The 27890-nt window shown below is 49.7% G+C and overlaps 1 protein-coding gene across 1 annotated transcript; it reads left to right on the forward strand.

Annotated features, from left to right (window-relative positions):
* Positions 1–1815: 1815 nt before the first annotated feature.
* On the forward strand, positions 1816–26732 carry SWAP70 (switching B cell complex subunit SWAP70). The gene is made up of 9 exons (XM_044273885.1): positions 1816–2078; positions 2836–2982; positions 3131–3239; positions 7107–7288; positions 7721–7828; positions 21944–22110; positions 22913–23111; positions 23372–23468; positions 26035–26732. The coding sequence occupies exons 1-9, from the start codon at positions 1884–1886 to the stop codon at positions 26145–26147; spliced, it is 1317 nt and encodes a 438-aa protein (XP_044129820.1). The 5' UTR covers positions 1816–1883; the 3' UTR covers positions 26148–26732.
* Positions 26733–27890: the final 1158 nt, after the last annotated feature.

Here is a 27890-nt window from a genome sequence, read left to right on the forward strand (position 1 = left end):
TGAGCACAGCTCTGGAGTATAACACAGGATGTAACTCAGGATCAGTACAGGGTAAGTAATGTATGTACACAGTGACTGCACCAGCAGAATAGTGAGTGCAGCTCTGGAGTATAATACAGGATGTAACTCAGGATCAGTACAGGATAAGTAATGTATGTACACAGTGACTGCACCAGCAGAATAGTGAGTGCAGCTCTGGAGTATAACACAGGATGTAACTCAGGATCAGTACAGGATAAGTAATGTATGTACACAGTGACTGCACCAGCAGAACAGTGAGTGCAGCTCTGGGGTATAATACAGGATAAGTAATGTATGTACACAGTGACTGCACCAGCAGAATAGTGAGTGCAGCTCTGGAGTATAATACAGGATGTAACTCAGGATCAGTACAGGATAAGTAATGTATGTACACAGTGACTGCACCAGCAGAATAGTGAGTGCAGCTCTGGAGTATAATACAGGATGGAACTCAGGATCAGTACAGGATAAGTAATGTATGTACCCAGTGACTGCACCAGCAGAATAGTGAGTGCAGCTCTGGAGTATAATACAGGATGGAACTCAGGATCAGTACAGGATAAGTAATGTATGTACACAGTGACTGCACCAGCAGAATAGTGAGTGCAGCTCTGGAGTATAATACAGGATGGAACTCAGGATCAGTACAGGATAAGTAATGTATGTACCCAGTGACTGCACCAGCAGAATAGTGAGTGCAGCTCTGGAGTATAATACAGGATGTAACTCAGGATCAGTACAGGATAAGTAATGTATGTACACAGTGACTGCACCAGCAGAATAGTGAGTGCAGCTCTGGAGTATAATACAGGATAAGTAATGTATGTACACAGTGACTGCACCAGCAGAATAGTGAGTGCAGCTCTGGAGTATAATACAGGATGTAACTCAGGATCAGTACAGGATAAGTAATGTATGTACACAGTGACTTCCCCAGCAGAATAGTGAGTGCAGCTCTGGAGTATAATACAGGATGTAACTCGGGATCAGTACAGGATAAGTAATGTATGTACACAGTGACTGCACCAGCAGAATAGTGAGTGCAGCTCTGGAGTATAATACAGGATGTAACTCAGGATCAGTACAGGATAAGTAATGTATGTACACAGTGACTGCACCAGCAGAATAGTGAGTGCAGCTCTGGAGTATAATACAGGATAAGTAATGTATGTACACAGTGACTGCACCAGCAGAATAGTGAGTGCAGCTCTGGAGTATAATACAGGATGTAACTCAGGATCAGTACAGGATAAGTAATGTATGTACACAGTGACTTCCCCAGCAGAATAGTGAGTGCAGCTCTGGAGTATAATACAGGATGTAACTCAGGATCAGTGCTGGATAAGTAATGTATGTACACAGTGACTGTACCAGCAGAATAGTGAGTGCAGCTCTGGAGTATAATACAGGATGTAACTCAGGATCAGTACAGGATAAGTAATGTATGTACACAGTGACTGCACCAGCAGAATAGTGAGTGCAGCTCTGGAATATAATACAGGATGGAACTCAGGATCAGTAGAGGATAAGTAATGTGTGTACACAGTGACTGCACCAGCAGAATAGTGAGTGCAGCTCTGGGGTATAATACAGGATGTAACTCGGGATCAGTACAGGATAAGTAATGTATGTACACAGTGACTGCACCAGCAGAATAGTGAGTGCAGCTCTGGAGTATAATACAGGATGTAACTCGGGATCAGTACAGGATAAGTAATGTATGTACACAGTGACTGCCCCAGCAGAATAGTGAGTGCAGCTCTGGAGTATAATACAGGATGTAACAATATAATATATTGCCGCTGGGGTTGGCCCTTGCTCTGTTGTAGATTGAGTATCTCCTGCGGAAGCTGACGGAGGCGATGGGCAGCGGTTGGCAGCAGGCCTTGTTCGAGGACTATAAGATCAGTCTCCACGACAAGCAGAAGGGACTGTCCGTGTGGGAGCTCATCGAGTTGATCGGGAGCGGGCAGTTCAGTAAAGGCACGGACTCCACCACCGTGTCCATGGCCATCAACGAGGTGTTTAATGAGCTCGTCTTGGACGTCTTGAAGCAGGTGAGCGGCTCCTCTGTCTTATCAGTGTCTAATCTCGGGGTCCCCAAAGGGAATGTGCAGTCTTAAAGGGAGTGTCTTAAAGGGAACCCCCGCACACCATAGTTAATACTCCCCACTCAATGATATTGTCTGTAAAATTGTCGATATTCTATTCAGCTGTCTATTAGTCGTATCTTTTCCTGGGAAAGCTGGGTGACGACCACTATGACTGCCACCCAGGCTGCTTAGCTATTAGTGACACGCTCTCCATCAGTATACGAGGAGCATATATTATGGGATATCCCGCGTATCGGTCACCTGGATTTCCTTCCACAAGCAGCAGTGACGGACGTATCCCTGCAGAGACCTGTACTGACAGACGTGTGTACAAGGCGGAGGGGACATTTGCACAGTTGAAAGGTTGCTGACATGAATGAAGGTCTGGGGGTACATACAGGACCCCCATGTGTGCACCTGTGAAGCGTCTCGGCCACAGGCCTGTGGTTCAGCAGAAGTAGCAGCATTAAGTGGGCAGCCTGCAGGTGCTGCGCTCACTGCCCTCCCAGGATGTCTGTTAGACTCTGCTGCCCTCTGCTGGTGGAATTAACTAACTGCAGCCGGACTATGAAACCCATTTAGGAGTTTTCTCTTTGGTCTTTTTTTGGAGTCAATCGATTCTTTTCTGCAATATAGAAATAAATGAATAATTCAATGCAATCGCTGAACTCTGTAAAAGGCTCCGTAATGTCCCGAAATAACGGCTGACGTCTCATTGCAGGGTTATCTGTGGAAGAAAGGGCACAAGCGCAAGAACTGGACGGAGCGCTGGTTTGTCCTGAAACCCAACGTCGTGTCTTATTACGTCAGCGAAGATCTGAAGGACAAGAAGGGAGACATCTTTCTGGATGGGAACTGCTGTGTGGAGGTGACGCCCCAGAGGCAGCTGCAGAAAAGCTCTATCATTTCTGTTTGCCCTGAGAGTAGAATGCAAGAAGTACAGTAAAGACTGACACAGCAAAGGAGCAGTAAATTAGGCTGTACTTCCTTATATTCACTACTTTGTTGTTTTCCAGTCGTTGCCTGACAGAGACGGGAAAAGGTGTCTGCTCCTCGTGAAATGTGTAGAGAAAAGCTACGAGATCAGCGCCTCCGACAAGAAGAAGAAGCAGGAGTGGATTCAGGGTGAGCGCCGATCGTGGGGGTCGTAGTCGGGGGACCCCTATAACGCATGTAGAAAGAAAGCACTGAGAAAGATATCTGCTTGCTGTCACTGAAGGGGCATGTATCTTCATCTTCCAGCTAGAGCATGAAACTGTCCTGACCTGATACTTCTCACAGCTGAGGGTTTGTTACAGATGCATCCAGTTCAGACAATGGGGGAGAGTTATCAAAACTGCTGAGTTACAAAGAGCAACCAATCAGATTCCAAAGGAGCTGTGACACATGAAAGGTGGAGTCTGACTGGTTGCCCCATTAGTGCCCCCAGTAAGAATAATGCCCCATTAGTGCCCCCAGTAAGAATAATGCCCCATTAGTGCCCCCAGTAAGAATAATGCCCCATTAGTGCCCCCCAGTAAGAATAATGCCCCATTAGTGCCCCCAGTAAGAATAATGCCCCGTTAGTGCCTCCAGTAAGAATAATGCCCCGTTAGTGCCTCCAGTAAGAATAATGCCCCTATAGTGCCCCCAGTAAGAATAATGCCCCTATAGTGCCCCCAGTAAGAATAATGCCCCATTAGTGCCCCCAGTAAGTATAAAGCCCCTATTAGTGCCTCCAGTAAGAATAATGCCCCATGAGTGCCCCCAGTAAGAATAATGCCCCTATAGTGCCCCCAGTAAGAATAATGCCCCATTAGTGCCCCCAGTAAGAATAATGCCCCATTAGTGCCCCCCAGTAAGAATAATGCCCCATTAGTGCCCCCCAGTAAGAATAATGCCCCATTAGTGCCCCCCAGTAAGAATAATGCCCCATTAGTGCCCCCCAGTAAGAATAATGCCCCATTAGTGCCCCCCAGTAAGAATAATGCCCCGTTAGTGCCCCCAGTAAGAATAATGCCCCGTTAGTGCCCCCAGTAAGAATAATGCCCCGTTAGTGCCCCCAGTAAGAATAATGCCCCGTTAGTGCCCCCAGTAAGAATAATGCCCCGTTAGTGCCCCCAGTAAGAATAATGCCCCATTAGTGCCCCCAGTAAGAATAATGCCCCGTTAGTGCCCCCAGTAAGAATAATGCCCCGTTAGTGCCCCCAGTAAGAATAATGCCCCGCTAGTGCCCCCAGCAAGAATAATGCCCCGTTAGTGCCCCCAGTAAGAATAATGCCCCGTTAGTGCCCCCAGTAAGAATAATGCCCCGTTAGTGCCCCCAGTAAGAATAATGCCCCGTTAGTGCCCCCAGTAAGAATAATGCCCCGTTAGTGCCCCCAGTAAGAATAATGCCCCGTTAGTGCCCCCAGTAAGAATAATGCCCCGTTAGTGCCCCCAGTAAGAATAATGCCCCGTTAGTGCCCCCCAGTAAGAATAATGCCCCGTTAGTGCCCCCCAGTAAGAATAATGCCCCGTTAGTGCCCCCAGTAAGAATAATGCCCCATTAGTGCCCCCAGTAATACTAACGCCCCCATTATTGCCCCTCCTCCTCCATTTGCTCGAGCTGCGGTGAACTGGAGGACAGGACCGGCACTCCAGGTTAATGACGTCTCTGAGGTCCTGTCCTCCAGTCAGCAGGGGGCGTTCACCGCAGCTCGAGCAAATGGAGGAGGAGGGGCAATAATGGGGGCTTTATACTTACTGGGGGGCAATAATGGGGCCTTATTCTTACTGGGGGGCACTAATGGGGCATTATTCTTACTGGGGGGCACTAATGGGGCATTATTCTTACTGGGGGCACTAATGGGGCATTATTCTTACTGGGGGCACTATAGGGGCATTATTCTTACTGGGGGCACTATAGGGGCATTATTCTTACTGGGGGGCACTAATGGGGCATTATTCTTACTGGGGGGCACTAATGGGGCATTATTCTTACTGGGGGGCACTAATGGGGCATTATTCTTACTGGGGGGCACTAATGGGGCATTATTCCTACTGGGGGGCACTAATGGGGCATTATTCCTACTGGGGGGCACTAATGGGGCATTATTCCTACTGGGGGGCACTAATGGGGGCTTAATTCCTACTGGGGGGCACTAATGGGGCATTACTATTACTGGGAGGCACTAATGGGGGCCTAATTCCTACTGGGGGGCACTAATGGGGCATTATTCCTACTGGGGGGCACTAATGGGGCATTATTCCTACTGGGGGCAATAATGGGGGCGTTACTATTACTGGGGGGCACTAATGGGGCATTATTCCTACTGGGGGGCACTAATGGGGCATTATTCCTACTGGGGGGCACTAATGGGGCATTATTCCTACTGGGGGGCAATAATGGGGGCGTTACTATTACTGGGGGGCAATAATGGGGGCGTTACTATTACTGGGGGGCAATAATGGGGGCGTTACTATTACTGGGGGGCAATAATGGGGGCGTTACTATTACTGGGGGCAATAATGGGGGTGTTACTATTACTGGGGGCAATAATGGGGGCGTTACTATTACTGGGGGCAATAATGGGGGCGTTACTATTACTGGGGGCAATAATGGGGGCGTTACTATTACTGGGGGGCAATAATGGGGGCGTTACTATTACTGGGGGCAATAATGGGGGCGTTACTATTACTGGGGGGCAATAATGGGGGCGTTACTATTACTGGGGGGCAATAATGGGGGCGTTACTATTACTGGGGGGCAATAATGGGGGCGTTACTATTACTAAGGGGCAATAATGGGGGCGTTACTATTACTGGGGGGCAATAATGGAGGCGTTACTATTACTGGGGGGCAATAATGGGGGCGTTACTATTACTGGGGGGCAATAATGGGGGTGTTACTATTACTGGGGGGCAATAATGGAGGCATTACTATTACTGGGGGGCAATAATGGGGGCGTTACTATTACTAAGGGGCAATAATGGGGCGTTACTATTACTGGGGGGCAATAATGGGGGCGTTACTATTACTGGGGGGCAATAATGGGGCGTTACTATTACTGGGGGGCAATAATGGGGGTGTTACTATTACTGGGGGGCAATAATGGGGGCGTTACTATTACTGGGGGGCAATAATGGGGGCGTTACTATTACTGGGGGGGCAATAATGGGGGCGTTACTATTACTGGGGGGGCAATAATAGGGGCGTTACTATTACTGGGGGGGCAATAATGGGGGCGTTACTATTACTGGGGGGGCAATAATGGGGGCGTTACTATTACTGGGGGGCAATAATGGGGGCGTTACTATTACGGGGGGGCAATAATGGGGGCGTTACTATTACTAAGGGGCAATAATGGGGGCGTTACTATTACTGGGGGGCAATAATGGAGGCATTACTATTACTGGGGGGCAATAATGGGGGCGTTACTATTACTGGGGGGCAATAATGGGGGTGTTACTATTACTGGGGGGCAATAATGGAGGCATTACTATTACTGGGGGGCAATAATGGGGGCGTTACTATTACTAAGGGGCAATAATGGGGCGTTACTATTACTGGGGGGCAATAATGGGGGCGTTACTATTACTGGGGGGCAATAATGGGGCGTTACTATTACTGGGGGGCAATAATGGGGGTGTTACTATTACTGGGGGGCAATAATGGGGGCGTTACTATTACTGGGGGGGCAATAATGGGGGCGTTACTATTACTGGGGGGGCAATAATGGGGGCGTTACTATTACTGGGGGGCAATAATGGGGGCGTTACTATTACTGGGGGGCAATAATGGGGGCGTTCCCCGCAGCTCGAGCAAATGGAGGGAGGGCTTTATTTTATCTTTATTAACACAAGTATGTGTGGGGGGGGGGGGGAGGCTGCACTACTGAGTGCCCCACAATGAAGCCTCATCAGTAACCGTCCGCACAGGAAATGCCGCCAATCGACGTGCCTGGCGTTCGCAGGGCCACTAAATGCCGCCCGGGTGGGGACCTAACGAGCTCTGTGATGTTTTCTCTGCAGATATTCAGACGGTCATTAACCTGCGGAAGATGGGGATCTCCTCGCCGCACAGGGACGCTCGTCAGAAGAGGAAAGCGTTGCGGCAGAGGCTACAAGCCGAGCAAGAGGAGCTGGAGCGCAAGATGAAAGACCTGCAGGCGTCAAATGAGCTGAAGCAGCTGGAGCTGGAGCAAGTGCGCATGGTGAGAGCCACGAGGCGCGAGGTTCCTGCTGCCTCAGTGCCGATCTTGTCGGGCATTCTCTATTCTGTGTCTGTCTGGGAAAGTTGGGTGGCAGTTGATATGCTACCGGTGCAGCGCCCCAGACCTCTGGCTTCACATCCAGCATTCCCGCTCACCCTGGAGATGTCGCCCAGTCGTACAGCGGCATGTCCGCCGCTTCTCTCCTGTTGTGTTCAGAAGTCTGGGAACACTGCAATGGCGGCCACAGTCACCCAGCTTTCCCCGGCACAGATATCAGTAAGGAGTGGCTGCACCGTCTTGGAGGGGTCACGTTCTTTACTCGCATTGGATTCGGTCTTGTTCGCGGCCGCTGCGCTTTAGGGTTGATGCCCCTTTAAGAATTAAGGCTTTTTCTGTAAAACGGGCAAAGTAGAATTTTTATATTTTTTGCAGCAACTGAGGGAGGCAGCCGAGCACGCCGCGCAGGAGGAAAAGAAACGCCATGACACCCACATGGAGCTACAGGACCGGTTCAAAGTGGAGCTTGAGCGGGAGCAGACGGTAACCATGTGGCGGTATTACATGTGACGCTCTGGAGACTCATCCCAGGCGTAGTGAGCACTTTCTGGAACATCTATATCATTGCATCAAGAAAGGTTTCAGATCTCATAGACTATTTTAATTCCATGGCATTTTCAAGATTTCTGTTTGCTGTCAGTGAACGTAAAGGTAAAAACCTGTCCTGAGCTGACACCACTGAGCATCCTTTCTGTTACCTGCACTGATACATTGTAACAACCCCATCAGATGGAAAGCTTAGGATGGATTTTCAGGTTCTGGATTTAAACAAAAATTGTTCTCTTTCACTGACAGCCAGCAAAGATCTTGAAATAGTAGGGAACTGAATCACAAAGCCGATCTGAAAGTTGCAGAAAATTGAAGTTATGTAGAGGATTGTACTGGTCCCCGATAACGGGAATTATTGCTTTGTTGGGATTCGGAGATTTCTATCCGTCTCCGTGTTCCGTCCCTTTTATTCTGTTCCTAGGCTGTTGTCTTCGTTATACGACCCGATTACTCTGTGTATTATATACCCCCCCAGTCCTTCAAACTCCCAGGAGTAACATCCAATCCAATGGACATTACATAAAAATACCGATACTACAAATACAACACATTACATGGAATACACCGCCACAGCCGCCTCCTGTCCTGCCCTCCCTGGACACCGCCACACACAGCCGCCTCCTGTCCTGCCCTCCCTGGACACCGCCACACACAGCCGCCTCCTGCCCTGCCCTCCCTGGACACCGCCACACACAGCCGCCTCCTGCCCTGCCCTCCCTGGACACCGCCACACACAGCCGCCTCCTGCCCTGCCCTCTCTGGACACCGCCACACACAGCCGCCTCCTGCCCTGCCCTCCCTGGACTCCGCCACACACAGCCGCCTCCTGCCCTGCCCTCTCTGGACACCGCCACACACAGCCGCCTCCTGCCCTGCCCTCTCTGGACACCGCCACACACAGCCGCCTCCTGCCCTGCCCTCTCTGGACACCGCCACACACAGCCGCCTCCTGCCCTGCCCTCTCTGGACACCGCCACACACAGCCGCCTCCTGCCCTGCCCTCTCTGGACACCGCCACACACAGCCGCCTCCTGCCCTGCCCTCTCTGGACACCGCCACACAGCCGCCTAAGAAAGCCTCCTGCCACACACAGCCGCCTCCTGTCCTGCCACACACAGCCGCCTCTGTCCTGCACCACCACAGCCGCCTCCTGTCCTGCACACCCAACACAGCCGCCTCCTGTCCATGCCACACACAGCCGCCTCCTGTCCTGCCACACACAGCCGCCTCCTGTCCTGCCACACACAGCCGCCTCCTGTCCTGCCACACACAGCCGCCTCCTGTCCTGCCACACACAGCCGCCTCCTGTCCTGCCACACACAGCCGCCTCCTGTCCTGCCACACACAGCCGCCTCCTGTCCTGCCACACACCAGCCGCCTCCTGCCTGCACACACCAGCCGCCTCCTGTCCCGCCACACACAGCCGCCTCCTGTCCCGCCACACACAGCCGCCTCCTGTCCCGCCACACACAGCCGCCTCCTGCCCTGCCACCACATGACCGCCTCCTGCCCTGCCACACACAGGCCGTCCTCCTGTCCTGCCCTCTCTGGACACCGCCGCCTCCTGTCCTGCCCTCTCTGGACACCGCCGCCTCCTGTCCTGCCCTCTCTGGACACCGCCGCCTCCTGTCCTGCCCTCTCTGGACACCGCCGCCTCCTGTCCTGCCCTCTCTGGACACCGCCGCCTCCTGTCCTGCCCTCTCTGGACACCGCCGCCTCCTGTCCTGCCCTCTCTGGACACCGCCGCCTCCTGTCCTGCCCTCTCTGGACACCGCCGCCTCCTGTCCTGCCCTCTCTGGACACCGCCGCCTCCTGTCCTGCCCTCTCTGGACACCGCCGCCTCCTGTCCTGCCCTCTCTGGACACCGCCGCCTCCTGTCCTGCCCTCTCTGGACACCGCCGCCTCCTGTCCTGCCCTCTCTGGACACCGCCGCCTCCTGTCCTGCCCTCTCTGGACACCGCCGCCTCCTGTCCTGCCCTCTCTGGACACCGCCGCCTCCTGTCCTGCCCTCTCTGGACACCGCCGCCTCCTGTCCTGCCCTCCCTGGACACTGCCGCCTCCTGCCCTGCCCTCCCTGGACACTGCCGCCTCCTGCCCTGCCCTCCCTGGACACTGCCGCCTCCTGCCCTGCCCTCTCTGGACACTGCCGCCTCCTGTTCCTGCCCTCCCTGGACACTGCCGCCTCCTGCCCTGCCCTCCTGGACACTGCCGCCTCCTGCCCTGCCCTCCTGGACACTGCCGCCTCCTGCCCTGCCCTCCCTGGACACTGCCGCCTCCTGCCCTGCCCTCCCTGGACACTGCCGCCTCCTGCCCTGCCCTCTCTGGACACTGCCGCCTCCTGCCCTGCCCTCCCTGGACACTGCCGCCTCCTGCCCTGCCCTCTCTGGACACTGCCGCCTCCTGCCCTGCCCTCTCTGGACACTGCCGCCTCCTGCCCTGCCCTCTCTGGACACTGCCGCCTCCTGCCCTGCCCTCTCTGGACACTGCCGCCTCCTGCCCTGCCCTCTCTGGACACTGCCGCCTCCTGCCCCTGCCCTCTCTGGACACTGCCGCCTCCTGCCTCTGCCCTCTCTGGACACTGCCCGCCTCCTGCCCTGCCCTCTCTGGACACTGCCGCCCTCCTGCCCCTGCCCTCTCTGGACACCTGCCCGCCTCCTGCCCTGCCCTCTCTGGACACCGCGCCTCCTGCCCTGCCCTCTCTGGACACCGCCGCCTCCTGCCCTGCCCTCTCTGGACACTGGCGCCTCCTGCCCTGCCCTCTCTGGATGCTTAGCAATGTGGCTAATAATGTGTATGTATATAAAGTATATCCAGATCCCACCAATATACCGTCTACTGGATCTCCTCCCATCCAGTACCGGACCATAGTACATGTACATAATATATACAAATCTCTAGATGTAGACATAGACCGTTTACTGGGATATTATACTTCTATGCATTCACAGAACGCACACGTATAACAGAACTTCTCCTGAAGAGCTGTCCGTCCAGGGGTGGCTGGAAATTAGGATGTCCCTGCCCCCCACCATGGACTCTTCCCCCCCCCAATCTGCCTGTGATACGCTAACAAGGGACAGAATGACGGCTTCTGGCTGCACTGATATCAATGGGGGAATCTCACTGGATGGTAACATTATATACTATATATTTGTGTGGTAACACCTCCACAACGGCACTTCCTGGAGGATACCCCCTCTTCCGGGACAGGAAAACAAGGAAGATCAACATATAAAAGCCCCCCTTTAGTCCGGCGTGTACGGGCTGCCCGGGGCTCCCCGCTATAGAAGAGGGCCATGTGTTGAGTATTCGGTGCCTGGGAACGCCCCGATCCTACTTCAGCACTGCGTTCCAACGGTGGAACACAGCACGCCGCAGCCGGGAGTGATGTCATCACGCCTACCCGGAAGTCATCAGGCGGCATATTTAAAGAGAATATCTTGGAGAAACGGAGTCTGCACTAAAGACCACTGAGGCCCCCAGGCCCCTTCCAGACCACTGAGGCCCCCAGGCCCCTTCCAGACCACTGAGGCCCCCAGGCCCCTTCCAGACCACTGAGGCCCCCAGGCCCCTTCCAGACCCCTGAGGCCCCCAGGCCCCCTCCAGACCCCTGAGGCCCCCAGGCCCCCTCCAGACCCCTGAGGCCCCCAGGCCCCCTCCAGACCCCTGAGGCCCCCAGGCCCCCTCCAGACCCCTGAGGCCCCCTCCAGACCACTGAGGCCCCCAGGCCCCCTCCAGACCACTGAGGCCCCCAGGCCCCCTCCAGACCCCTGAGGCCCCCAGGCCCTCCAGCCCGGTAAGCCTCCTCCCTGAAGACATTTATTTGGCACAGGGTGTTATGTCTTATCTCCTGGGTGACGGCTCTCCTTGGATATCCAGACTTCTGACTTTCCACCCTCATGTTTTTTTTGGGGAGAGATAGTCTAAGATCATCTGGAGAACCGTCACAGAAGAGAAAATGTCAAATATGTAAAAAAAAAAACATTATCCACTGCCACGGAAAAATCTCTTTGCCCAAAGTGTATAAATAGAGTGGTAGCCGAGGAATCTCCGTCTATTGTGGACAGTCTGAGATCCTTGATTAGGGAGAGATTGGGGCAGCTGTCAACGTGAGACTAGCAGCAGTCTCTCCTAAGCCATCCACCTCCAGAACGGTTCCTTCTGTGACTGAAGAACGGGGATCCGATCTGGATGAACAAGAGGCTTCTTCAGATACGGATTCTAGTGTATCTGAGGGCTCTTCAGATCGCCCTTTGTGTTCCATTGAGGAGACTGAAAGCTAACTTAAGAACATCAGGGCGACAATACATTTGGAAGAATCGAAAGAACCTTTGACCGTACAGGAACAGATGTTCCTAGGACTAGGACGAAAAAAAGAAATGGGTATTCCTGGTTCACTCCCAATATAAAAAATTTAATCTTCAACGAATGGAAGGATCCAAAAAAGAGACAGGCGGCATCTAGAATGTTCAAAAGGAAGTACCCCTTCCAGCTCTTGGGATAAAGCCCCAAGAGTAGATGCACAAGTTGCTAACATTTCTAAAAATTCTGCATTACCCCTTTGAAGACTTGGGAATCCTTAAGGATCCTATGGATAAAAAGTGTGAATCCCTGCTTAAGAAGTCTTGGGAATCTTCTATGGCTACATTACGTCCAGGCATCTCAGCTACTTATACAGCCAGAACTCTGTTATTATGGATGACGCAATTAGAGCATATTCAGTCGGACAATCCAAGAGAGGACATTCTAGCCTCCAATCCGGTCCTGAAACAAGCTTCCAACTTCCTGGCGGATGCTTCAGCAGATGTCGTGAAATTATCTGCAAAGACCGCAGCTTTATCAAATGCCTCTCGTACGGCAGTTTGGGTAAGATCATGGAATGGAGATGCAGCATCAAAAAATAGACTTTGTGCCATCCCTTGTGAAGGGGATCGTTTATTCGGAAAGACCCGGGATGATATCCTAGAGAAGGCCTCCGATAAGAAAAAGGGCTTCCCTACTGAATCAAGATTCTTCCATCAAAGACAAAATTTTCGCTCCCAGAGACGTCCTGGATTTGATCAGAAAAAGAAGAATCGGGGATCCTCATGGCAATCGTCGAAAAGAAAGAATAGGAGATTCCTCTTCTGGGATAAGTCCTCCCGTCCAAATACTACACCATGACGGAAGTCCAGTCGGGGGAAGATTAAAAAATCCAACCAGGCCTGGGTACAAATTCATGCATCACCTTGGGTGCTGTCTGTAATAACATCAGGCTACAGGCTGGAGCTATCAAATGTTCCCCCAGACAGGTACCTGGGAAATTCAAGGCTTTTTTAACCTTAAGGCCCCTTTCACACGGGCAAGTTTTCCGTGCGGGTGCGATGCGTGCGGTGAACGCACTGCACCCGCACTGAATCCTGACCCATTCATTTCTATGGGACTGTGCACACGAGTGGTGATTTTCACGCATCACTTGTGCGTTGCGTGAAAATCGCAGCATGCTCCTCTTTGTGCGTTTTTCACGTAACGCAGGCCCTATAGAAATGAATGGGGTTGCGTGAAAATCGCATGCATCCGCAAGCAGGTGCGGATGCGGTGCGATTTTCACGCATGGGTTCTAGGTGACAGTCTATTCACTGTATTATTTTCCCTTATAACATGGTTATAAGGGAAAATAATAGCATTCTGAATACAGAATGCTTAGTATAATAGTGCTGGGAGGGGTTAAAAATAATAAAAAAGTTAACTCACCTTCTCCTCTTGTTCGCGTAGATGGCGGTCTGTTCTTTATCTGTGGGCTGAAGGACCTGTGGTGATGTCAGATCACATGCTCCATCACCATGGTGATGGACCATGTGATTGGAGCATGTGATCTGACATCACCTCAGGTCATTCAGCCCACAGCTAAAGAACAGACCGGGATCTACGCGAACAAGAGGAGAAGGTGAGTTAACTTTTTTATTATTTTTAACCCCTCCAGCACTATTATACTATGTATTCTGTATTCAGAATGCTATTATTTTCCCTTCTAACCATGTTATAAGGGAAAATAATACAATCTTCAGAACATCAATCCCAAGCCCGAACTTCTGTGAAGAAGTTCGGGTCTGGGTACCAAACATGCGCGATTTTTCTCACGCGAGTGCAAAACGCATGACAATGTTTTGCACTCGCGCGGAAAAATCGCGCATTTTCCCGCAACGCACCCGCATCTTATCCGGGCAAAAAACATGACGCCCGTGTGAAAGAGGCCTTAAGAAACAAGAAGCTCTAGAGGCGCAAATTGCTCTTCTACTTCAGAATGAGGCAATAGTCCAAGTTCCTCCAGAGGAATAAAAAAGGGACTTCTATTCTTCAGTCTTTTTGGTAAAGAAACCAGACAAGTCATTCCGATTGATAATAAATTTGAATAATTTAAACAAATTTGTTAGATACAAAAAGTTCAAGATGGAAACCGTCAGGTCCACAATAAACCTAATATCCAAAGACTGTGTAACGGCAACAATAGATCTCGCCGAGGCTTATTACCACATTCCAATCCATTGACATTACCAGAAATATTTAAGAATGGCAGTCTGGATTTGGGGGAGGATCAATCCTTTCCAATTCCAGGTGCTTCCCTTCGGCCCAAGGGTATTTACAAAAGTTATGCCAGAAATTTCGAGCTTCTTCCATCTATTAGAGAGAGTCTTGATTCCATGCCTGGACGACTTGTTGATCGCAGCCCTGACGACAGAATCTCTTCTCTCGCACATACAGACTGTAGTCCAGACATTGTCAAATTTAGGATGGATCATCAATAAAAAGTCTGACCTGGTTCCGGAATATCGGAAGATATTCTTAGTTGTACTTCTAGATTCTCATCTAATGTCCTCTTTTCTTCTGGAAAGAAAAAAGGCAGATCTGATCCAAAGAATAGCAAGGTTTCAATGTTTACGCAAGGCCTCTATAAGAGCGATCATGATGATTCTGGGAATCGCGACTTCCACAATATCATCAGTGAAATGGGCCCAGGCTCGAGAGCGCTTCAGTCCTTCCTGTTAAGGTTCTGGGACTGAAAACAAATGTCTTTAAACTGGAGATTCCATTTAAGGCGCTCTCTCTACTGGTGGCTCTTTTCCAGATGCGTGGAATGGTGGCAGTTGGAGCCACTAGTGGTCACGACGGATGCAGGCAGCCAAGGCTGGGGAGCTCCCCTGAACGGCAGGACATGTCGGGGTCTATGGCAGGAAAGCCCTATCCGGCCATCTTCCAGGCAGTCTGGTAATTTTTCGCTCCATCCCTAGTCCAGAGTCATGTAAAGATACTTTCCGACAACTTGACCATGGTTACTTACGTGAACAAACGGGGAGACCAGAAGTCATCTCCTCTCAGCGGTGTCAGAAAAGATATTTGTTTGGGCCGAAGCAAACCTAAAATCTCTGACGGCGGTGCATATAAAGGGAACAAAGTCATCTGGCGGACTTCCTGGGCAGAGAAAAGCTGAGACAGGGAGAATGGAGCTTGAACCAGACAGTATTCGACCAGATGGGGGATGCCGTTAATCGACTTGTTTGAGTCAAGAAAAAACAAGAAAGTCAGCAAGTTTTATTCCCTCTCTTACAAAGACAAACCGCTGCAAGTGGATGCTTTAGCGCACAGGTGGCCGAAGGGTCTCCTGTACGCCTTCCCACCCTTCTCTCTAATAGTGATGAGCGGCAGGGCAATATTCAAATTCGTGATATTTCGCTAATATTTGGGTGAATATTCACCATATATTTGAGATTTCGTTATCACCAGTCATTATTTTCTTCATTGTGGAAATCGGCAATTGGCCCACAAGCTAGAAGCAGGGAGGCATCATGTGTACTGATCTCGAGTATTTAAAATTATGAATATATATCACTATATTCTAAATATTTTGTGAATTCTCAAAGTGCTGATATTTGCGATAAAAATTCGCAACTCAAATATTCGTGATCAACACTACTCTCTAATTCCAAAAGTCCTGACAAAAACGATAAAAGAGAAGTCCCAGATAATACTAATAGCCCCATACTGGCCGAGAAGGCAGGGGCAGGGGAGAATTATTGTATCCTTCCCCTTCTTCCGGACCTTCTACTCCAGGGTCCGGTTCTCCATCCCAGCATCCCTCAGCTCCATCTGACAACCTGGAGATTGAGCGTAACATCTTAAGACAGAAGGGACTCTCTGAAAGGTAACAGTTACTTCAAAAATATATCTAAGGTCCTGGAAAGCCTTCCCATTCAGGCCCCCAGACCTGGGACTGGTTCTAGATTTTCTCCACTCAGGACTAGACCGAGGTTTTAGAATAAGCACCTTAAAGGCGACCCTTCTACTTTTCATAAACATTATAAACTGGATGTGCTGTCCAATAGAGACCTATCCTTTGGCAGGAACGTTTTATCTGCCGTGGTTCCTTTATTGTTATTCCTCCAGCTGTGGGGAAAAGATGATGATCGGTAATGGGATTTTCCCTTAGCCTCCACAACGGCACGGGGAATTCCCACCCATTTTCTGTTTGATTTGATATTTGGTCGGCCATTGACCCTTTTTTTCATTTGTATTGTTATGTTACCTTATTAAATGATGCATCTTCTTGGAGTTCAAGGCTATTGACTGGTGAAGCGGAGGGGGCTTGTATACCTTGGTCTTCCTTGTTTTCCTGTCCCGGACGAGGCGGGTATCCTCCAGGAAGTGCCGCTGTGCCATCCCGGAGGGAATAAACATATATCACATACAAAGAAAAAAACTTTAATCCCGTCTCGAAACCCTCCCCATCCAACCTCAAAGGGAGAGAAGGCGCAAAAAAAAGACCTTTAACCCTTCATTAGACTATTTGAGAAAGCCAGGTATTCCAGGAACGGGTAAAGACATTGCTCTTCCCTGTTTGTATATAGAACTTTTTCTTATCATTTTCTCAGCTGATTTTTTTCTATTCAAGAAAAGGAGGTTTCATTAATTTCCAGAAATAATAGGTGATACAGAAGTAATCTCGTCTGGCCGCGGCAGAATCCCACCCGTATACGGGTCTCTGGATACTGAATACCATAGATCCTGGTGTGAATATGTCCGGCCAGTGTCTAAATACGGGCAGGGGCGGCTGGGGCTGGAGGAGGGAGCTGGAGTCGGGCAGGCGCGGCTGGGGGTGGAGGAGGGAGCTGGAGCCGGGCTGGGGGGGAGCTGGAGTCGGGCAGGCGCGGCTGGGGCTGGAGGAGGGAGCTGGAGTCGGGCAGGCGCGGCTGGGGGTGGAGGAGGGAGCTGGAGCCGGGCTGGGGGGGAGCTGGAGTCGGGCAGGCGCGGCTGGGGGTGGAGGAGGGAGCTGGAGCCGGGCACGCGCGGCTGGTGGGGGAGCTGGAGTCGGGCAGGCGCGGCTGAGGAAGGAGGGGGGGGGGGGGGGAAGCTGGAGCCATGCACATGCTGCCCGGATAAAGCGTATTCCTGGAGTCCGGCTAGTTAACCTCGTGCACACGCGGCTCGGGCGGTGGGGGGGGGGGAGCTGGAGCCGTGCACGTTCCTGATCTAATTAAAGCTGTAAAGCGGACATTAGAGGCGGATAGAGAGCCCTCAGGGAAGTCCAGATCAGCTTTTTTATTTTCCCTTGTGTTTCCAGGTCGTCCGGTCCTTCGTGGATAAAACAAGACTGGGATATGGGATAAGCCTGATAGAAAAGCCATGACAGGATCTAGGCCATATATAAACTGGATGGAGATGGGCCTCAGTGCCTAAGGTTGATTTGGCGGTTGCACATCTGTCTCGGCTGTCTAATAAAGCTATATTTCCGTCAGATGAGGCATCGCTTATTAAAGACCCTATGGACAGGAACATTGAGATTATGCATCCACCTCAGCGGCTGTGTGGCCGGGTTATCATCCGGACCTGCAGCCCGGGCCTTGAGAATTTGGCTGTCCCAGCTGTCCCATCCCCTGGAGGAGGGAGCGGCTGGAGAAAAAACTCTGGTGATGAAAGCTGCTTCAGACTTTTTGTGTGATGCTCCCCTTGATATTACAACATTTTCAGCAAACTCCATGGCCCTCACTAATGCTGCATGAAGGGCGTTCTGGATAAAACAGTGGCCAGGAGATACAAAAATCACTTGCGCAATCTTCCCGTCCAGAAAACCTCGCTGTTTGGGCCTCAGTTAGAAAAAATCCCTGAGTCCTTGAATGAGGGAAAGGCTCAGTATTTCCAGAATCTAAAAAGAGAATATCAATCGGGTCCTTTCGTTCCCAGAGGAAGAGATCTCCCAGATTCAGAAATAGACAGCATTTATTCAGACAAAGATTATTTTGGGACAAGCAGGAGAAGTCTGAATACAGAAGGAAGCCGAATCAAACCCCTCAGAGCCATGACGCCGGCATTCAGCCAAAGGTTGGCGCAAGATTGAAGCAGTTTTCACACGTTTGGTCCCTCACATCCACAGACGCCTGGGTCTACAGTCAAAAATGGATACGTCCTAGAGTTCGCTCTCTTTCCTCCAGATCGATTTTGTCTAAACGACCCTAAAGGTCAGGTTGTCCCCCAGCTTCTTCAGAAATTGATCCAGAAGGTGGTGTTAAAACCAGTTCGAGGGAGTAAATCCCAGTGTTTCCTGTACCCAAACCAGAGAACAAATGGAGACTCATAATCGATCTAACGTTCCTCAACAAATTCTTAGTGAAAAAGAAATTCAAGATGGAATCCATAAAGTCGGTCTTAATGATCTTGAAGAAAGACGATTATATGGCGTTGATAGACCTATCTGCATATTCCAGTTCACCCCAGTCACAGGAGGTTTCTGAGACAAGAGATTCAAACTGTGACCGGTATTGTGCATCTCCAGTTTACTTCCCTTCGGCATAACGTCTGCGCCAAGGGCTTATACTAAAGTATTGCTGGTCCTCACAGCAGCTCTGAGGCTGAAGGTGTCATGCGTATTCCGTACCTGGACCAGCCAGCAGCTGAGCCTCCATCTACAAGCGCTATACAGATCCTTCAGTCTCACGGTTTCCTCATAAACAAACAGAAATCCTCTCTGACTCCATCACAACAGACACAGTTTCTGGGTTACCTGCTGAATTCTCATCGCATGAAGATCAAATTGTCTCCGCAAAGAATATCTTCTGTTCACAGAGGGACATATCAACATCTGTCCAGAACCAAGGTCTCTATTCGTCAGGCAATGAAGATATTGGGTCTTCTGACCTCTTCTATAGAAGCCGTCCCTTGGGCCGAAGCCCACTTGAGAAGGTTACAGAACAATATTCTAACCAGCTGGAACTGAAATTACGGTTCATTGGACAAGAAGATAGTGATATCCTCCTCAACACGCCAGGACCTGAAATGGTGGATCTTGTCAAATCACCTACTGCAAGGCAGGGATCTGAATCCCCACCGCCAGAAAATTCTCACATCGGATGCCTCCTCTTGGGGCTTGGGTGCCCATGTAGACAATCTATGGGTCCAGAACAAGTGGAAGAAAGGAGAAGCAGTGATGTCCTCCAATTGGAGAGAGCTGAGAGTAGTGAGACTAGCTCTTCTTCATTTCCACATCTTTCCGGTTGCAAAGTAATAGTCCAGTCGGACAATTTACCAACTGTCTACTATATCAACAAACAGGGAGGCACAAGGAGTCACTGTGGCGAAACCAACCTCGCCACTGGGTTTTGGAGGGGGCTGTTTGGAGGCCTCTTGCCTCAGGATTATGGCCCATGCTAACTTTTGAACCCCTGACCCTATTCAAGTGAATTTTGGATAGGTTTGTCCCCCAAGTTATACTGTTTAAATTGATGTAAGTTATATGTATGGACAATGTAACCTCACAAAGTTGTAACAACTTATAATAAGTGTAACTTGTCAGCTTGGGAGGAATATGCTGGGTGTGGTTCTATTGTCCCATTGTGTGTTTAAATGGTGATGTCTGTCCTGTTGTCTCCACATGTGTATTGGCGATCTCCCTTTGTCCTGAGAGATAATTGGATTGCCTTCGGTTGTCTCTGGGACAGAGAGGAGGAAACCATGATGCATTGTGGGGATGTGTTGTATCTGTTCTGTGTCGCAGTCTCCCTTCTGGTCCTCTAGGGGGCGGGAACGATTGGTTGCTGTACTTGCATTGTGTGTGTTGTAAGATATTGATTGGTTGGATTTCAAAACCCTGTGGGCAGTACTATGTTTGTTTTTTATGAATAAAAGAGTCTGTATCTGAAGTCCAGTCAGACCACTGCTTGACCCTCAACACGGAGCCTTGTGTCGTTATTGGGGGGATTCCCTTTATGCTGTTAGAGACTGATTGCCAGGAGTGTAAGCTGATTGGATGCTTTTCCTGTTCGTCTGCTGGCAGCTATTCGCGAGGTTCCAGTTTGGAGTGCTATTTTGTATCCAGTTCGGGAGTTTGGTGTTCTGCAGTAGCTGTGCCTGTCTCTCAGAAAGGGGCATATCGCCTAAACGGATCTTAACCCCTTGTCTGCGGAAACGGTCCGTTACAGTCACAATCCTTCCAAGGAGTGTGCTATCCTGATGAGGTGGGCAGAGAGGTTCACAAGGACGCCTCGGCGGTTTCATATAAGGGGAGTTCTGAACAAGTCTGTGGATCTACTCAGCCGTACTCCTCTACATCCGGGAGAATGGAGCCTAAATCCGGCAGTCTTCAACAACATTCTGTCTCGCTGGGGGAAGCCTTGGCTGGATGCCATGTCAACAGAACAGAAAGCTCAGTCAGTTCTGCTCCGTTCATCGGTCCAGCCAGGCACTAGCAATGGACAGTCTCTCTGTCAGCTGGGAAGAAGGCCTGATTTATGCATTTCCTCCAATCCCTCTCATACCAAGTCCTCAAAAAGATACGAGAAGATCGTGCAGTGGTGATAGCAGTTCTTCCGTTCTGGCCTCGGAGGACATGGTTCTCTCTAGCCATATCCGTCTCCAAAGGGAGAGTCTGGAAGATTCCTCCCCGTCCAGACTTACTTCTCCAGAAGTTTACAGCTTTACAGACTAGACATCTGAGCAGCTGAAGGGTAGAGATTTGGCGAAAGAGTGCTCCAAGTGGCGGCCAGTGCTCCCCCCAATGAGTACTGTGTACCAAGTCCCTTTGGTTATGTGCTGCCAAGGACGATCAGGAAAATGGAAATTTAAAACCTGACCCAAGAGAGAGTCACAAGAACCACCCCATAAATGCACTTCCGACAATAAGTCAATATCAAAAATATATATAAAGTTTATTGGAGAACCCAACAGACAAACATAAAAAATTGGATACAGTTAGAACAAAGTGCGGTATGCAATATAATATATGTAACCGACACACACAGGTCCACTGGGTTGCCACAAAATGGGCATACACACTATAAACCAGCATATAGAAATCCAATATAAAGCATAAAGCAAATATAAAATGAGGTGAGACCACTAGAAATGCAAACAGACCATTAGAGAGCCAAACCTACATGAGCCGCTGGTGCCGTGGACCTGGAAGAATGAGAGAGCGCCCAGCGCGTCTCGCCGGGACAATCCCTCGGGGGTAAGGAGCTGTGTGTTGGGGTATCACCTTATATAGGGTGATAAATAGGATACAGTTACAGTCACCTGTGCAGCAGGACGCTGTAAGAAGTGGGGGATTTCTTAATCAATTTGAATTGAAAATGGGAATTTACTCGCCAACATTTTTGTTTCCCGGAGTCTGTAGGCAGCACAGCTTACACCCCCCTTATAAAGGTTTGGCTAGATACAAATACAGGGCTCTGGTGTCCTGCGCAGCCGTCTCTGGCCTTTCTAATGTGTCTCTATCCTGATTGTACCTAGGGGACTTAACCCTTTGGTTATGTGCCGCCTACGGACTCCAGGAAACGAAAATTTCAGTGAGTAAATTTTTATTATTTTATCCAATGCTGTTTGGCAACCAAAATGGAGAGTTTTGTAGCGCAAATAGGATCTGTCCTATCATTGAGAGTGGAAGCCTTCGCCAAACATGAATTGTGTACTGGCCCTTTAACTATGTGTGCGCCCCCTACAGGGCGTCGTTCCCTTTACCTCATGGCCCTGAGCTCACAGGTATGTCCAGGTGGTAACCCGAGCGTCGCTCCCTCTGCCTCATAGATCCGGCACCAGATGGAAGAGAAGGTGGCGCAGAAGTCCTCGGAGTTGGAGCAGTACCTAAAGCGCGTGCGGGAGCTGGAGAAGATGTATTACCGTCTGCAGGAGGCGCTGGACGATGAGAAACAAGCTCGCCTCGAGGAGGAGAAAGCGCGGCTGCTCCAGACACGGTGAGTGATTCCCCTTCCTATAGGAAACACAACATGCCTACTGACAGTTTCCCATCTGATGAGGACGGCGACCGACTATGTCCTCCCTGGTCACGGAGCGGGGGATCAGCTGCCGTGGATGAGGAGGGACCTGACTCTGGGTGAAATCACTGGGTTTTCTGGGGTTTATCGAAAAATTACAATATAACCGCGAGGCTCTAATTCCACCACAGGGGGCTCCACCGCTCCCAGCTGAGGACAAACAGTGGCGTCTCCTCCTGAGGCTGTACATGACCAGGGGCCCCTGTAATACTGGCTATAGGGCCCCTCCACTTGGGACAACCCCTGTCTGTTAGGAGGGTGCTGGTGACAGTATTCCTCCACTGGGACCCCCGGCCATACTGCTGGTCACCAGTTTCTCTGAATGTTACCTCGTGACCACCAATATGGCTGCAGAACTACGGACGTCCGCCTCACAAGTTACTAATTAAACCTGCAAAAAATGCCAGTCCTCATGATAATCATGAAAAATACTTTATTAAGCAATTAATCAAGACATTTAGAAAAGTTTAAAACCAGCAGAGCAGGAAAAATGGCGACATCAGTGAAGATGACGTAGGCAATAACGTACATCAAACATGATGATGCCAACCGCGGCCGTAACGGTAACGATAAGTTACCATACTGTGTCTGTGGGGATTCCCTCTAAGTGACTGAATGTCCACGGGTGGAGGGGGGAGAAGACTCCGGTCCCCGTCGGCTGTGAGACGCCCGGAGTCTTCTCCATGTGATCCTCACATTTGGATATCTCTGCCATTTTCAGGCTCCTGGAGGAAGAAGCTACAAAGAGGGCGACACTGGAAAGTCTGCACAAAGAGCAGGAGATGACCATCAGGATGACCGAGGCAGAGAAGAAGGAACTGGAGACCATGCAGGCCATGAAGGAGCAAGCCCTGCAGGAGGCCATGCAGCAGCTGGAGCAGCTGGAGAAGGAGCGGATCGCAGCTCTGGAGCAATACGAGGTAGGTCTCCCTCAAAGCCGACCCTAATAATATTCCCTGAAAGTAAATGGTCCAGACTTGTACTGGCGCAGAGACCCCAGGGCCCAACAGTGGCAGACGGCCTTGAGTCACATGACATATACAGCTCCGTGCAAGCATGGTGCCATAAGGCTCCCCAATTCTGTAATGCAGGTTCCTCCTTGTGTGCTCCCATCACCCAGGACTGTCCATGCAAATCTTGTGCCCTAACAGAAGACTCCATGTCTCCTCTTTTATTGCAGCAAGTTAAAAGTAACCTCGAAATGGCGACCTGTAAGACCCGGAGCTGGAAGGACAAGGTGGCGCAGCACGAGGGGTTAATCCGGTTAATACAACCAGGTGAGTGTCCGTGTGAAACTGTCATTGCCCAAGCTTTATGTTCCAGAGATTAGTGTCCTGACAATGAGCGGGGCTCTGCCACCAGGATCAACCCCATTAAACCAGAAAGCTCATCTACATATCACTGCTTTATTCACAGACACAATGTATGATTATACAGACACCAGTAATGTGTGATAGCTGATAAGTATAGGAAAGACATGCTGGGGGCAGAGCGGTGTCCTAGCATTTACATGTCATATGCACTATGTACTATAGCTCCGCCACACTGAGACCTGCTCAGAAAGCTCATCTACATATCATATACACTATGTACTATAGCTTCACCACACTGAGATCTGCTCAGAAAGCTCATCTACATATCATATACACTATGTACTATAGCTTCACCACACTGACATCTGCTCAGAAAGCTCATCTACATATCACTGCTTTATTCACAGACACAATATATGATTATACAGACACCAGTAATATGTGTTATCTTATAAGTATAGGAAAGACATGCTGAGGGCAGAGCGGTGTCCCAGCATCTACATATCATATACACTATGTACTATAGCTTCACCACACGGAGATCTGCTCAGAAAGCTCATCTACAGATCACTGCTTTATTCACAGACACAATATATGATTATACAGACACCAGTAATGTGTGATAGCTGATAAGTATAGGAAAGACATGCTGGGGGCAGAGCGGTGTCCTAGCATTTACATGTCATATGCACTATGTACTATAGCTCCGCCACACTGAGACCTGCTCAGAAAGCTCATCTACATATCATATACACTATGTACTATAGCTTCACCACACTGAGATCTGCTCAGAAAGCTCATCTACATATCATATACACTATGTACTATAGCTTCACCACACTGACATCTGCTCAGAAAGCTCATCTACATATCACTGCTTTATTCACAGACACAATATATGATTATACAGACACCAGTAATATGTGTTAGCTTATAAGTATAGGAAAGACATGCTGAGGGCAGAGCGGTGTCCTAGCATCTACATGTCATATACACTATGTACTATAGCTTCACCACACTGAGATCTGTTCAGAAAGCTCATCTACATATCATATACACTATGTACTATAGCTTCACCACACTGAGATCTGCTCAGAAAGCTCATCTACATATCATATACACTATGTACTATAGCTTCACCACACTGAGACCTGCTCAGAAAGCTCATCTACATATCATATACACTATGTACTATAGCTTCACCACACTGAGATCTGCTCAGCTTATCTACATATCATATACACTATGTACTATAGCTTCACCACACTGAGACCTGCTCAGAAAGCTCATCTACAGATCACTGCTTTATTCACAGACACAATATATGATTATACAGACACCAGTAATGTGTGTTATCTTATCAGTATAGGAAAGAGATGCTGAGGGCAGAGCGGTGTCCTAGCATCTACATGTCATATGCACTATGTACTATAGCTCCGCCACACTGAGACCTGCTCAGAAAGCTCATCTACATATCATATACACTATGTACTATAGCTTCACCACACTGAGATCTGCTCAGAAAGCTCATCTACATATCACTGCTTTATTCACAGACACAATGTATGATTATACAGACACCAGTAATGTGTGATAGCTGATAAGTATAGGAAAGACATGCTGGGGGCAGAGCGGTGTCCTAGCATCTCCATATCATATACACTATGTACTATAGCTTCACCACACTGACATCTGCTCAGAAAGCTCATCTACATATCACTGCTTTATTCACAGACACAATGTATGATTATACAGACACCAGTAATGTGTGTTATCTTATAAGTATAGAAAAGACATGCATAGCTATGTGGTAATGCTTTATACTACATATAGTACATAGAGTATATGATATGTAGATGCTAGGACACAGCTCTGCCCTCAGCATGTCTTTCCTATACTTATCAGCTATCACACATTACTGGTGTCTGTATAATCATACATTATATCTGTGAATAAAGCAGTGATATGTAGATGAGCTTTTTGAGCAGATCTCAGTGTGGCAAAGCTATAGTACATAGTGTATATGATATGTAGATGCTAGGACACAGCTCTGCCCTCAGCCTGATGTCTAGCCCTGTCAATCAAGGGGAGGGGCGTGTCCAGAGCACATGGGGGGATACAAAGCAGTACTCAGACGATTCAGCCCCGCCTCTGAGTGCTCTAAGTTCTCATTTGCATATGAATAAAAATACAGATTTCTCTGCAGCTATTTATCGTACAGACAAAAGAAAGGTGCAGTTTCAATCAGCATGATCAGCCCTAGCAGCCAGTATGTCTGGTTTAATAGGGTTGATCCTGGTGACAGAGCCTCTTAATTCATCCCACAATTGTGGCCATTAACGTGGAGGAGGATGAGCACTGGAGAAGTATTTGGGTCTAAAACATCTTGGAGTATTTTCTGTCTTCAGATCTCGTTCCTCTACTAATCTAACAACTTGTCCACATTAATAGCTCCAAACCTTTACCTTGTAACCTTCAGGCTGTGAGGTCCTCAGCTTCTTCTGTCTTAAACCTTTTATGTTTCTTTCAGGATCTAAAAACCCTGGAATGATCAGAAACTGGGGCCCAGCGTCCTTTACCAAAGGGGAGCTCCAGGAACGAGAGAAGAACTGGCAAGAGAAGAAGAACTCCAGCCTGGAATAGGATAGGAACAAGCTGACCACTTGGTGCAAGGGGCAGAAGACACAATGTGGTTAGGAAATAGACAACCCGAAGCTCCAGGAGAACGTTGCAGCTTTAGAGTATTATCTTGTCCTTAGAGTACCAAGATTTTGTAATTATAAAAGGGACACAATGTGTAACCATAAAGCAGTAGCGGGATTCATCTGCCCTACCGTCCTACTGGATTATTTCTCTGACCACATCATCTGTCCACCTGGTCACCTGCACAATCTGCCCCAAAGCACCATCTTCCCATCCACACTCCAAGAGGATCTATGGAAAGAGTAACCTGCTGGCGTTGAGGAGCTGCATCTGGATCCCCATGAACCACGGACTGTCCCTGCTCAGTCCCAAAACTGGAACTTGTAGGACTTTCTCAAGGAAGGGACGGTGTACTTAACCCTTTCTCATTCTAGACCGGCAGACGGTCTTGTCTCCATTATATTGCGTTCATCTCATTTATATTTTAATGATAAGATCCCGTTGTGGATCTCTGCTGATGATGGGAACTCGTTACGTTTGCGGAATCTGTCGTAGCCTCTTCCATAAAGTGTTAATATAAAAAGAGTTGGTTCTGTTATTTAGCGGTTTGTGGTAAATCTGTGGCTCATATCGAATGCCGCCATGTGTGACCCACAGGAGAACCAGCAGAACCCATGGGCCCAGGCCCTGACATAACAACAGGACAAAAAGACGAACCCGTCTCCACCAAAGGCCACCAGTGAACCCGGTGAATACGCCCCGATCACCGCCCGGTTCCACCCACATATTACGTTTAATGCAGCTCTTCTGCTTCCACCTTGCTGCAAAATTTTATTTGGGCTCCAGTGGGTTAATCTGATTTTTGTAAATTCCTCCTTACAGAACCCACCAGGTGACAAAAAGTGGGAGGGACACTTACCTCAGACCCGTCACCTCCTCAGACTGTACAGGCGTTCTGCAGGAGGGACACTTACCTCAGACCCGTCACCTCCTCAGACTGTACAGGCGTTCTGCGGGAGGGACACTTACCTCAGACCCGTCACCTCCTCAGACTGTACAGGCGCTCTGCGGGAGGGACACTTACCTCAGACCCGTCACCTCCTCAGACTGTACAGGTGTTCTGCGGGAGGGACACTTACCTCAGACCTGTCACCTCCTCAGACTGTACAGGCGTTCTGCGGGAGGGACACTTACCTCAGACCCGTCACCTCCTCAGACTGTACAGGCGTTCTGTGGGAGGGACACTTACCTCAGACCCGTCACCTCCTCAGACTGTACAGGCTTTCTTCGAGAGGGACACTTACCTCAGACCTGTCACCTCCTCAGACTGTACAGGCGCTCTGCGGGAGGGACACTTACCTCAGACCCGCCTCAGTGATGCTGCTCGCAGCTCTTCAGCAGTTTTGCTACTCGCAGATACTACTCGTAGCTCTTCAGCAGTGATACTGCTCGCAGCTCTTCAGCAGTGATACTGCTCGCAACGGTTTAGCGGTGATGCTGCTCGCAGCTCTTCAGCAGTGAAACTGCTTGCAACGGTTTAGCAGTGATGCTACGAGCAGCTCTTCAGCAGTGATGCTGCTCGCAGCTCTTCAGCAGTGAAACTGCTTGCAACGGTTTAGCGGTGATGCTGCTCGCAGCTCTTCAGCAGTGATGCTGCTCGCAGCTCTTCAGCAGTGATACTGCTCGCAACGGTTTAGCAGTGATGCTACGAGCAGCTCTTCAGCAGTGATGCTGCTCGCAGCT

This window comes from Bufo gargarizans, unplaced genomic scaffold (assembly GCF_014858855.1).
Source record: "Bufo gargarizans isolate SCDJY-AF-19 unplaced genomic scaffold, ASM1485885v1 original_scaffold_1282_pilon, whole genome shotgun sequence".
NCBI lineage: Eukaryota > Metazoa > Chordata > Amphibia > Anura > Bufonidae > Bufo > Bufo gargarizans.

Excerpts from the sequence above, each read along its gene's own strand:
- SWAP70 (XM_044273885.1), top strand. The coding sequence starts at position 1,884 with ATGGGCAGCGGTTGGCAGCAGGCCTTGTTCGAGGACTATAAGATCAGT. Across the intron at positions 23,112-23,371 it reads CAGCTCTGGAGCAATACGAG|CAAGTTAAAAGTAACCTCGA; the intron begins GTAGGTCTCCCT and ends CTTTTATTGCAG. Across the intron at positions 23,469-26,034 it reads AATCCGGTTAATACAACCAG|GATCTAAAAACCCTGGAATG; the intron begins GTGAGTGTCCGT and ends TGTTTCTTTCAG.